The 13633-nt window shown below is 36.6% G+C and overlaps 1 protein-coding gene across 1 annotated transcript in view; it reads left to right on the plus strand.

The window, feature by feature from the left end:
* rapgef5a (Rap guanine nucleotide exchange factor (GEF) 5a) overlaps positions 1 to 13633 on the plus strand; it is a 106372-nt gene that overhangs the window by 80081 nt on the left and 12658 nt on the right. The window contains exons 12-14 of the mRNA XM_058377928.1: positions 7016 to 7094; positions 7291 to 7435; positions 12362 to 12453. Coding sequence (XP_058233911.1) covers positions 7016 to 7094; positions 7291 to 7435; positions 12362 to 12453 — 316 coding nt within the window. The remainder of the gene's footprint in view (positions 1 to 7015; positions 7095 to 7290; positions 7436 to 12361; positions 12454 to 13633) is intronic.

Below are 13633 nucleotides of genomic sequence, written 5' to 3' on the forward strand. Positions count from 1 at the left end.
ACCCCTGACTGTTTTAAAGCTCCGACACTGGAGACTCCTTCAATAAATGTTCCATAAAATCTCTTTAAATGTTAAAAATCTGCACATTTGCATTTATTAACACAGTATAAACCTGTGATTTGCCTTGCTGCCAGAAATACAGTCAGGGCCACTGGTCTAAAAAATGATCAGAAAATGAACTACTCTTGACCAATCAGAATCAAGCAGTCAGCAGTGGCAAAAAACTCCAAAAGAATCATCTTATCCCTATATAAGAAACCAATGGTGGTGATAAAGACATCATTTAAATACCATATTTACTACTGATATGTTTTTACTAAATCTCACAGACTGGAGGCAAAAAAACAACGTAGATTTAACAAGAAAAATGAAGGATTGGTTCAAGTTTTAGTTTAAAAAAGTCTAGTTGGTAGCTTTTGATACAAAAACATGTTTTACATAAAACCATCTACCTCAAGATACCTACGATACCTTATATATCGCAATATATATATTATATATATATATATATATATATATATATATATATATTATATATATATATATATATATATATATATATATATATGTATTGTTACATCACTCGGCCCTCCAGTTAAGACCACGCCCACTTTCTTCCAGATGTACAAAATGTACTAGCCATGATCAGTGCCACTCATATTCCTTCATCCAGAAAGACTCCCAAAAATATCGAAAAACAAAATCCTGACGTGAGGGCGAGTTTCACACCGCATACTCTCTAACCGTTATCTTTGTGATGATTGTGAAAGTGAAAGTTGTGTACAATCCACCAGAATCACTTTGTGGATCACAGACAGGATTTGCTTTGCTGTATATTACTTTACTGTAACGGCTGAAACTGAATTATGTAGAGTTTACTTGTGCTTATTTGCCTGTACAGGTTTAGTAGTTCACCCTTGGCCACGCCCACCAGAGACGGGGATAAGCGACACTCCCAGTGCACACACTGGTATAGTAGCAGATAAATGAACAGAGAGATCTGCTGTAAATAAACAGGAGCTGTGTATTCACTCTTACCCACACATGTAGGAGTTCATAACCGTGTTCGAATAGTGTGAGAGGAAAAAAAAGCGAGAGAGAGAAGTAGTGATGGAGCTAAGGCCAGGGTGGAGGTCGCAAAATTATATAGGAATGTAAGCGCAAGTCTGAACTAAACGGCTGACAAACTGTCAGCATGGAATGCTTTGTTCGTTAAATCCCATGATAGGGTTAGGTTTAGGGCAGCAGCTGCTAAAAAAATAAATAAATAAATAAATAAAAATTAAAAAAAATTATATATATATATGTATTTTTTTAATGAAGTGTTGGTAAAGTGGTGCTAAGATCACTATTGAGGCATGAGTCTTATAGCTATATTTAAGGGAAGAAAAAAGAGAAAAAAAATCTAATATAAAAGTAAAAAAATAAATTAAAATACAAATAAATTAAATTGCTCTAGAAAATCTTTTTAAAAAGGTTTTACTTGGAAAACAATGCTAAAATAAATTCATAAATAAAAAAATAAATATTTAGAATACAAAAAATAAAACATTTAAAAAAATGTCCAAAACCTGGTTAGTAAATTATTTAAACAGTTCACTGTTATTACAACATACTTAACATAATACATAGCATAATTATAATTAGCATAATTAAACATCAAAATTACTAAATATAAACATAAATTTACTGTTTTATTATATTTGAATATCTTGGGTGATTTAAATCATTAGATCACTAAAGTGCCAGTATTTATTTATTTATTTATTTATTTATTTATTTATTTATTTATATTAATATTATACAGTATTAAATATATTAGAATATTAATGAAACCAGATCAGGTGGAAATTTGTGATAAATTACTGGGAAGATTTTTTGTCTTACTTCATTTTATTTCTTCCTTTATTTTGTTCGTTTAGATGGACGTCTTTATGCCTTCTGTTCAGGATTTCTGTCTATCTCGCTGTACGGTATATTACCCTCTCAAAAACTAATACAACTGTGTTTGCTCTAATTCTGTTAACTCGCTGTATTCCAGGCTTTGTTCACACAGCAGACTGAATCTGATTTATTTCTCAAATCCGATTTGGACCGAATGTCTGCAATGCAAATTCGCAAACAGCCAAATCTGATTAGTTTGTTTGGACAGCAGTCACATCGATCGACTCGTACGCTAACGATGCTCAGCTAGTTAAGCAGAGATGGAGACAAAACAACAAGCAAAAATATTGAATGCTTGCTTTGTCCCTTCATGTTCCATGTTTTTGTCCTTGGTTTGTATTTCTAACACGGCAAATTACTTCAAATAAAACAACAACATCAAACTGGATTTGCCAAGACAAACTGAATTACATTTGTTTCAGCCGATTTGAATAGTCGTGTCTAAATTGTTCAGATAAAGACACCGACACTGAAGATCTTTATAATATACGACACAAAACCACATCTGCTGTACGTTGCCCCCTGAAGCATGATGTAAATTAGCCCTTTGGGAAAAAGCTTGAAAAGGAAGCAGGTGTGCTGCAGATTATAAAAGTGTTTTATTTTAATGATTTAATAATGTTAGAAAATAAAAACTGTATAGTAAAACATCATAGGGAGAGGGAAATGAAAAAATGAATGAAATTTCCACAGAAGAGGTTTAAAGTGTGATAGAAAGAAAGAGTAGATTACACCGGAGTGTGTTTGTGTGATAAATATGTCGTGTTCGACACACCCATGGAACAGACTGCCTTCTGATGCAGAGCATTCTGGGTAACTAGCAGGGTTTTTTCAGCACATGCTAATAACCGGAGTTTAGTATTCTCCTGTAACGTGAATTACCTGGCAGCTAATTGCACACATGCTCACACAGGCACACACTCGCTCGCTCGCACCCACACACACACACACACACACACACTCACATCTGAATACACACAGTGGGTGGGGTGCTGTGCTTTCGTAACCGGATCTGTGTGGAGACAGGAGGAGAGGCTGGGGGGTGTTTATTCAGCAGCCTCCAAAGCAACACAATTCTCTTTAATATGTCAAAGTGGAAGCTGCTATTGTTTTGTTTTTTTATGAAATGTCACAGTAATCTGTAATCACACACACACATACACACACACACACACACACACACAATGAGCACAGAGAACAGTGTGAAATGTCATGGCAACTTACAGGCTGATGAAAATTCTTAAAAAATAAGTGTTGCACCTTTCTTATGTGAAATACACATCATAGTGGTTCATAAGGAAAGAACAATAACAGGGACAATAATAACAATCAAGTATGAAGTGCAATAATAATAATAATAATAATTTTTTAAATAATATGTTTATATTATTATTATTATTATTTTATTTTATTTTTTGTTTCTCTTTCACAAACTTAATTTTTTTAATAATATGTTTATATTATTATTATTATTATTATTATTATTAAGTTTGTGAAAGAGAAACAAATAAAAAAAAAGAGATATAAATAAATAAATAAATAAATAAATAAATAAATAAATAAATAACAGCAATAATAATAATAATAATAATAACAATTTACCATGAACTGCAATAATAATAAATACATTTTATAAAGATAATATATATAGAAATTATATTAAAAAAAAACAAAATCAATAATTAAGTTTGTAATAGAAAAGCATGAATGAGATTTAAATACCAGCAGACATAAAAATGGTTTTGAATAAATTTAAAAGAGACCTATTTAATTTATTATAGAGATTTATTTATAAAATAAATAAATAAATAAATTAATTAATTAATTGAGTTTGTAAAATAAAAATTAGGATATGTATAAATAAAAACAAAAGAAATAGGTTTATAAAATAAAAATAAACGAAAATAGAATAGAAAATAGAATGCAGTTTGAAAGAAGGGTATTAAACAGAAGTAATGCTAAGAATGAAAGTACTGTAAATATATAGAGATAAAGAGCAAGAAGATTACAAGAATCCATTCAGTAGTCTTTAAGCATCTTGTTATTTTCTCACATCTGGTGTAAATATCAGCATCATCAGTTCAACTTAGTGATTAATTAACATCTGTACCTATATCTGCAACAGAAAGGTTTATTATATAGAATAAATGTGTTATGGTCCTGGTGTCTTCAGTGTCCATCTGTCAGGGCATCATACACCACAGTAAGTACTCAGTGTGTTACTGTAACACTGTGCTTCAGGAAGTAGGGAGGAAACTTGAAAACCCGGAGAAAACCCTCACAAATACAGACAGACCCTAGAACATCACTCTACATGTGATTCTTTTATATTAGTTTGTTTCTAAAGTGAACAAGAGTCTCTCTCTCTCTCTCTCTCTCCATCTTCCTCTCACTTTATCTTTTTCTTTTTCTCCATCTCTCTCTCCCTTCTTTCATCTCTCTCAATTTCTCTGTCCTTCTTCTGTCTTCCTGTTTCTTTGCCTATTTCTCTTTCTCCATCTTCCACTCTTTTTTATCCTGTCCTCTTTCTTCCTCTCTCTCATTCTCTCTTTCCCTTCTTATCTCTCTCTCTCTCTCTGTCTCTCTATCTTTTTCTCCATCTCTCTCTCCCTTTTTTGTCTCTACATAATTCAGTTTCTCTGTCCCTTTTTGTCTCGCTTTCTGTCTTTCTTTCTCTCCCTATTTCTTTCTCTCTACCTTTAGCTCTTTTTTTTATCATTTTCTCTTTCTTCCTCTCTCTCGTTCTCTCTTTCCCTTCTTATCTCTTTCTAACTTTCTCTGTCTTGCTTTCTCTCTCTCTCTCTCAATCTCTCTCTCTCTCTCTCTCTCTCTCTCTCTCTCTCTCTCTCTCTCTCTCTCTATCTATCTATCTTTTTCTCTTTCTCTCTCTCCCTTCTTTTATTTCTCTCAATTTCTCTGTCTCGCTTTCTCTCTCTCTCTCCCAATTTCTCTCTCTCCATCTTCTTCTCTCTTTATCCCTCTCTCTTTTTCTCTGTCTCTCCCTCCCTTATTTTATTTGTCAATTTCTCTCTCTCTCTCTCTCTCTCTCTCTCTCTCTGGGTCAGAGCGGAGACAGGTCTCGGCTGGCTGTCTCACGGGGCCGTGCTGTGTCAGCACAGGGAAGATGTATGATAAAGATGAAAATGGAAATTCATCACTAGGGAATGGAGGAGGTGTGTGTTAATGCCTGTGTGTAGGAGAAAAAGAAAAAGCGGGAGATCAATCTTCCATCGCTTCTGCTGTTTTGTTTATGCCAGGAACGAAAAGAAAAATAGTATTATTGGGATAAAGTGCCTTCTCGTCATTTTCTTAAACCCCACTGGATTACATCATCTGTGTCCTAGAAGCCTATTTGCTCTCACTAATACACAGGACGGCGTCCGGTATTTCTGAAAAACAGCAGAATCAGAAATTTGTCCTTCCATTTGTGGACAGTTCATGAGCAGCTCAGGGATTAGTCTGAGAGACGTGTTAGTGTGCTGACCGAGACATTCCATTGGGACATTGGGGTCAGAACTACAACCTCTTTGACACCCCCCCCCATTTATACCATGATCAACTAAAAACACAGCTGTATTGGTGTTTCAAATCATCAAATTGCTCACTGATTATTTTACAGATGTGGATATAGATATAACCCTCTGATCCCATTGTTTACACCTAGAGATCCAAATTCACTTGATTCAGTTGAACATTAACTGAAATAATTCCATGTAAGCTGACTTTAACGTGAATTTAAAATGAACAACTTTCTCTGTTTCCTTTTGGTACTGAGGTTTTATGCTGATGGATGGATGGATGGATAAATGGATGGATAAATGGATGGATAAATGGGTGGATAATTATGCTTGATTGGATGGATTCATTGTCGGATGGATGGATGGCTAGATGGATGGATGGATAGAAGATGGATGGATGGATGAATGAATTGATAATTAGATTATTAGATGGGATTAGATACATGATTATGGAGGAGATTTATGATTGGATGGATGGATTTATGGATGGATGGATGGATGGATGGATGGATGGAAGGATGGTTTCTTGGATGTATAATTATGCATAATTAGATGGATTTATTATTGGATGGATGGATGGATGGATGGATGGGTGGATGGAACAATGGATAGATGGATGAATGTATAAATAGATGGATAATTATGCTTGATTGGATGGATGGATGGATGGATGGATGGATAGATGGATGGTTTTTTGGGGTGTATAATTATGAATGATTAGATGGATTCATTATTGGATAGATGGACGATGGACAGATGGATGGATGGATGGATGGATGGATGATGGATGGATGATGAATGGATGATGGATGGACAGAAAGATTGTCCAATGTATGTTCACATGCATGATTGTATGGATTCATTATTTAAGGGATTGGTGATGGTTGGATAAAGATAAAGTGGATGGAGGGATTATTGAACAGATTATTAGATTATTGAATGGACAGGTGATTGGATGAATGGATGGAGGTGGCATATTTAATGTATAAATAAATACAAAATTACAGAAGTGAAAAAAATAAAATCAGGGCCCACAGGCGTTCACAGTACGGAGTGTGTGTACTGACTGAATAACACACTGAAGCTGAAGGTTTGATGCTGATAAAGATCGAACGTCCGTGTAGGAGCTTTTAGAAAAGGGGTTCAGCTCCATAACGACAGGAAAACGAGCAGAACGAAGAGAAGCCTGTTTGCTCTCAAGGCATGAGGATGATTAGAGGGAACGTGTTTATGGTTTGTTCCTCCCTTCAGGCTCACACACAAACGCATGGACGCCGAGTTAGTGCAGATTTCCAGATTAATCGAGCCTGGAAGCTGTTCAGTTCCGTGTGTGCTGCTGTCCTGGGAGTTACAGGGCTGTATTCTTCATTATGTTTATTGTGCTAGCGAGCTGAGGGATCTCTGTGTGATGAGCGTGGCATTATTTTTTAGATGTCAAGCGATTTTTCATTTTGCATTTACATTAAGTAAGCAGGTGACTGAGTGTTGCTTCTCAACCTTGTAGCTCTCAGCTGTGTGACTGAACATGTATGTTTCACCTTGTTGTGTTACAGAGATGCTGCTGGACGACTTTTTGCTCACTTATCTCGTCTTCATGTCCACCAACGACCTCTGCCAGGCGCTGCTCGGACAATATCCTTCCTTACACTGCATGCATGCAGAAATCTAATTGCATCAAGAGGCTACATCAGTTTAGGTTTTAAGTAGCATGTGTATCGGTTTTTAATTTTGCAAATGAAGAGAGAATAGTTATTTATTTTTAAATATATTATAGATCTTCTTTTCCACACTGCTGTTAGTTTTGGTCCTTAATACAGTATGTGCTCACTTACTGCACTAAGCGCTGCCGTGGTAAGGAAGAAGGAAAGGAGGCCCTCTACAGGAAGAGGAAAGTCCTGCACCTTGTGTCCCAGTGGAGTTCTCTGTATAAAGATTTCCTGCGGGAGGAGGAGCACGTCAAACTCTTCATGAAGGTAATTACAAAAACGTCAGATGATGTTTTATGTAAAAAAAAAGATTAAAATAAAATAAAATAATGAAAATAAATGTTATTATTATTATTATTATTATTATTATATTTTATATTATATTTTTTATTTATATTATTTACATTTTATTATTATTGTTATTATTATTATTATTATTATTATTATTATTATAAATAATAATAACAACAATAATAATAACAATAATACTAATGATAACAATAATAATAATAATAAATCGCACCAAAAAAAAAAAAAAGTTCTTCAGCATTTCTAGTCATTCGTCTCAGAATAGTTTCACAAAACAGATACATTTCCATCTGAAGCGCTGTGTTTAAAATTAAGAACAAATTTGTGTTAAAGATCACATTGATCCAATCCTCCAGCATCAGGACCAGGATAAGACTGATACCAGCACAAAATAGTGGATCGGATATCAGATCTAATCTTGTAACAAGTGAAAGAGTTTGACTTTAGGGTTTGTTTTGTTTGTTTGTTTGGAATAATTTTCCTGTTAGGATTTGTATTTTGATTCATTGTTTACATTTTTTATTGTATTTGCTTTGTAAGTGATTGCTATGTGAGTGCTGTACTGTGTAGGTATTCTTCCTGTGCTATTTTACTTAATTAATGTTAAAGCTTAGTGGATTTTAAAATAAGAAAAAAATATCAGATGGCTATCTACACCGACCAGGCATAACATTATGACCACCTGTCTAATATTGTGTTGGTCACCCTTTTGCTCCCAAAACAGCCCTGACCCATCCTGCACTGTGTATTCTGACACCTTTCTATCAGAACCAGCGTTAACTTCTTCAGCAATCTGAGCAACGGTAGCTCGTCTGTTGGATCGGATCACACGGGCCAGCCTTCGCTCCCTACGTGCATCAATGGCCGCCCATGACCCTGTCACCGGTTCACCACTGTTCCTTCCTTGGACCACTTTTGATAGATACTGACCACTGCAGACCGGGAACACCCCACAAGAGCTGCAGTTTTGGAGACGCTCTGATCCAGTGGTCTAGCCATCACAATTTGGCCCTTCGTCAAACTCGCTCAAATCCTTACTCTTGCGCATTTTTCCTGCTTCCAACACATCAACTGTAAGGACAAACTGTTCACCTGATGCCTAATATATCCCACCCACTAACAGGTGCCATGATGAAGAGATCATCAGTCTTATTCACTTCACCTCTCACTGCTCATAATGTTATGCCTGATTGGTGTATAGTCTCGAGGTTCAGTATCAGTATCGCTATCAGACACTAAATGTTGGCATGATGCCTGCTTTAACATTAACCCAAATCCTATAGCTCATATTTACACACACACACACACACACACGTGAGTAAAATGTAAACTCCGCGCTATTTGGTTCAAATTTGTCAATTCAAAGAAAACACTTTCTATACCATGTTATTAAGTTATGATAGTGCTGGGTATAATCACACAGCAAATTACTATAAAGGTAGTGTAAAGAAATACATGATTTTCTGGCTGTGATGTGCTTGTGTTATTGTGCTGTACTGCACTTTTATCACTGTTTCCACATCATGATTCTGTACGAATTGTCTAGCTATCGATTTAATATGCGAAAGAAAAATAGTTCCTACAAACAGCCAATCAGTATCGAGGTGCGTAAGGAGAGATGTATACACTAAGAACCAACTGGAGTATGTTATATATAAGTAAAGGCTTAACCCCATGGCGTGTGTTTAAGTATTAAGTAGATCTATAATGAACTCAGATAATAGACTGTTAACTGTGAGTTCCTCAAGAGCTCTTGGTTGCTGTTGTAGAAAGGACATTAATTACATTTACATTATTTACTGTCCAGTGTCACCCAAATGAGGATCTTCTGTGTCTGGTTCCTCTCAAGATTTCTTCCTCAGGGAGTTTTTCCTCACCACCGTCGCCTCAGGCTTGCTCATTAAGCATAAAATAGTAACTTCAAACATTATAATTTTTTCTCTATGTTTCTATACTTCTGTAAAGCTGCTTTGAGACAATGCCCATTGTTACAAGCGCTATCCAAATACATTGAATTGAATTAAGGAGATGGTAAGAAGGATGGTATGAACTCGAGGGTGGTGTGAACTTTTGGTCTGGAATATATAGCTGTGGATTTATATAATACAGCAATTTGCCAATGGTTACAGTGTTTAATTTATGAATGAATGACACACCATGATTATTTGAAGCATTTAAGTGTTATGAAACGTCTATGTGAGAGGTTTCGGTTATCGCTTACCCTGCAGCAGTGATAGGGTGCTATGCTATCTCTTTAAGATAAAAAGAAAAAAGAAGAAGAAAGATGCAGCTTGTGATGTTACAAAGAAGCATTAACATCTTTCCAGTGATGGACTGTTAGAAAGCTCTGACACTGGAGACTCAATGAAATGTCTACAAATCGAAAGAAAATATCCAAATTGATTTTATTTATATTTTTATTTATATTATTGATTTTATTTTATTATTTAATTAATTAATTTATTTATTTATTTTATTTATTTATTTATTTTTAAACATTTTTTTTTTCATTTATTACTCTTATAGATTACAGTCTCCGAGTATTAGCTGTTAATTTAAAATTTCTGAGCTGTTAATTTATTTTATTTTTTGTTAAAATTAATAAAACGGGCTGCACACCTTACATTAAAAAAAACAGACGTGACAGGAAAAGTTTTCTTTGCAAAAGCTAAAAAGGGACTAGTATTGTTTCGTGATTGGTGTAAAAATGAGTGATGTGGAAATAAAAACCCACCTGGTGACCACCTACTGCTTTCTCGCCCGACTGTGAATGATAAACGAATAGCCCGGATATGTGTCCTGCTAGAGGATTGTCCAGTACTGCCTCATAATAAAAGGTTCTGCACTCGGTGAACATTTGATCACTCGGCTCTCGTCGCCCCTGCAGCAATGAGGCGAAACATCAATATCACACCTGCCATTCCTGAAAAAGACCCTGTCCCACTCGTCTACCTGCCTTCCTCCACTCTCCCCCTCTCCGTTTCCTCCTCCTCGACTATGTTTTGTATCACGACACTTCCACAAGATTACTTTAGCTCTTCGGGGAATGCCTCTGCCACATGCTGGGACTTGATGCTTTTAATCGTTTTCCTCCCGCTTTCCCTCCAGATGCCTCTTATTTTCCTCCCAATTCATCTCCTACTCATCGCTCGTGTTCCAACACGCATCCCGCCAGAGGATACAAACAAACACAGCCATTAGGAGACTATTTAGCGTGTCGTACAGGGCGAAAGACATTAGATCTGTGTAAGACGGGAAGGGGACGAGTCGGCGTTGATGATAACAGCGACGGGTGATTAGAACCGGTCCGGCTCACTGCATTGATGAGAGAAACAGGGGGCGATGTGCAGGAGCAGATGGATCAGTCGTATTTTTAGTGGGATGATCTGAGATCTACATCAATCACTCAACACTGGTTCTCATTCTAGCGTGAAACAGAGATGGGGTTCTCATTTGGAGCTAATTATTTATTTCTTTTGTGGCTTTCTTTTTTGCGTGTGTGTGTGGATTCTCTGTGCGTACTTTCAGTCGCGCTCTTTGTCTGATACACACATCTCATACTCCTGCCTTTTCCACCCACTTGTTCCCATAGCAACCATGGGCTGTCGCCATGGCGGGCTGTCCTCCAGTCTCTCATGAAGGTTTATGGAGGTCACTTTACTGAGTGTAGCGTTTCCACATCCGGACTGTTAAGAGAGGTTGTGAGACATGAAGGAGTGGTGTGAGACATGGAGGAGTGATGCGAGACATGAAGGAGTGGTGTGAGACATGGAGGAGTGATGCGAGACATGAAGGAGTGGTGTGAGGAATATGTGAGACAAGAAGGAGATGTGAGACATGGAGGAGAGTTGTGAGCCATAGAAGAGATGTGTAAGACATGGAAGAGATGTGTGAGACATTGAGATGTTTGAGAGATGGAGGGGACATGTAAGACAGGAAGGAGATGTGAGACATAGAGGAGAAGTGTGAGATGGAAAAGATGTGTGAGACATGGAGGAGATGTGAGACACAGAGAAGAAGTGTAAGACATGGAAGAGATGTGTGAAACATAGAGGAGATGTGTGAGACATTAAGGAGATGTAAGACATGGAAGAGATGTGTGAGACAAAGAGAAGAAGGATGAGACATGGAAGAGATGTGTGAGACATGGAGGAGATGTGAGACATGGAATAGATGTGTGAGACATAGAGATGTGTGAGACATGGAGGAGATGTGAGACATGGAAGAGATGTGTGAGACATGGAAGAGATGTGTGAGACATGGAGGAGATGTGTGAGACATGGAGGAGATGTGAGACATGGAGGAGATGTGAGACATGGAAGAGATGTGTGAGACATGGAGGAGATGTGTGAGACATGGAGGAGATGTGAGACATGGAAGAGATCTGTGAGACATGGAAGAGATGTGTGAGACATGGAGGAGATGTGTGAGACATGGAGGAGATGTGAGACATGGAGGAGATGTGAGACATGGAAGAGATGTGTGAGACATGGAAGAGATGTGTGAGACATGGAGGAGATGTGTGAGACATGGAGGAGATGTGAGACATGGAGGAGATGTGAGACATGGAGGAGAAACCTGTTTATATAACAGTTTTTTCATGAGTAACGATTGGTCATGATTTTAAATGTTAGGGTTAAAATCTAATATCTATCAGGAGCTCAACAAACCTTCATGCTGCATTTCTGCTGTCAAACACAGGAAGTCTAAAAGCTGTGACCATTCTGTTCCAACTGAGAAAACTGAACTTTTGTGTAATTTTTGTATATCGATTTATTTCCGTCGATTTTTTTATGTTCCCCAGGCAGATGTGTAAAATCCTTCAGATTCAGAATAACTCTGTCAAAGTTTATTTCCCTCACACTTTGTGAATCCTCTCTACAGACACTGTACCGCTACGTGCTGGAGGACGTCTACGAGTTCCCCACACTGGAGAAGGACCTGAAGGAGTTCCAGAAACTTCTGCGCCGCAGACAGTGAGTAAAAACACCCACACCATGTGACACTGAGCCTGAATTATAGCCTCCTTCTTTTTATACGTTTATAGTTAGACTTAATGTTGTGTTCTCTGGTGGTCCAGTGGTGAAGGAGGGTCTCATGGAGGGTCTCAAGGGTTTTCTCTCACTGCTGAAGCCTGGCTTAGATTCCTGAGCAGGAAACTTGGGGGTTACACAAGCCAGTGTACTGTCAGTATCAGTCCCAGTCCCAGAAGGGGGGATAAATATAGAAGGGTTGCTTCAGAAAAGGAATCTGGTGTTATATACAGTATTATGTGGATTAGATGATACAGTGTGGCAAGCACTAACCGGAGCATCCTAAAGAAGATGATAGCGAGACTTAATGTTTTGGTGTGTCAGTGAAACAAGTCTTTGTGTTATATCAGCTATAAACCACCAGTCTTTTTAAAATTATTAAGACAAAATAAACTGTCCTAAAAGCTTTCCAGTGTCAGAAGCTGAAAGTTACAGCCTTACCTCAGTGACACTGGAGACTCCTTCCACAAACTCTAAACAAATGTCTCTCAGAAAACTTCACCGCTGCAATGTTTATACCATTTATTTAGTTGTTAAAGAACAGGTTTTAAATCTGTTTCCATTTACATTTATCATTTATGGCATTTAGCAGACACCCTTATCCTGAGCGACATACGAAAGTGCTTTGAAGGCTCTATCTCTGGTTCACTAGATTACAGACACAGGATACCATCAGCTTAAAAACTCTGTCGGGAGGAAATATATCCCTGTCGAGCAGTGCTAGTAGAATTTATTATTATTATTATTATTATTATTATTATTATTATTATTATTATTATTATTATTATTATTATTACCAGTATTATTATTATTATTATTATTATTATTATAATTTTTTTTATTATTACCATTATTATTATTATTATTATTTTTATTTTTTATTGTTATACTTTGATTAGACATTGCGTCTGAAAAAAATCTAGTGGTTTTATCATTCAACACAACAAAATAGTTTTTATTTCTTCTGTATTTCAGTGGTTTTATGTTGCTAGGTAAAGTTGTAATACAACACGAGTAAGGAAGCGATTTCAGACACGACGTCCGACGACGTTTTTTTAGGTGTAAAACTTTTTAAGTATAAACATGATTGGATAAATGTTAGCAAATTAAGCTGTTTATTAGA

This window comes from Hemibagrus wyckioides, linkage group LG24, assembly GCF_019097595.1.
Source record: "Hemibagrus wyckioides isolate EC202008001 linkage group LG24, SWU_Hwy_1.0, whole genome shotgun sequence".
Classification (NCBI taxonomy): Eukaryota; Metazoa; Chordata; class Actinopteri; order Siluriformes; family Bagridae; genus Hemibagrus; species Hemibagrus wyckioides.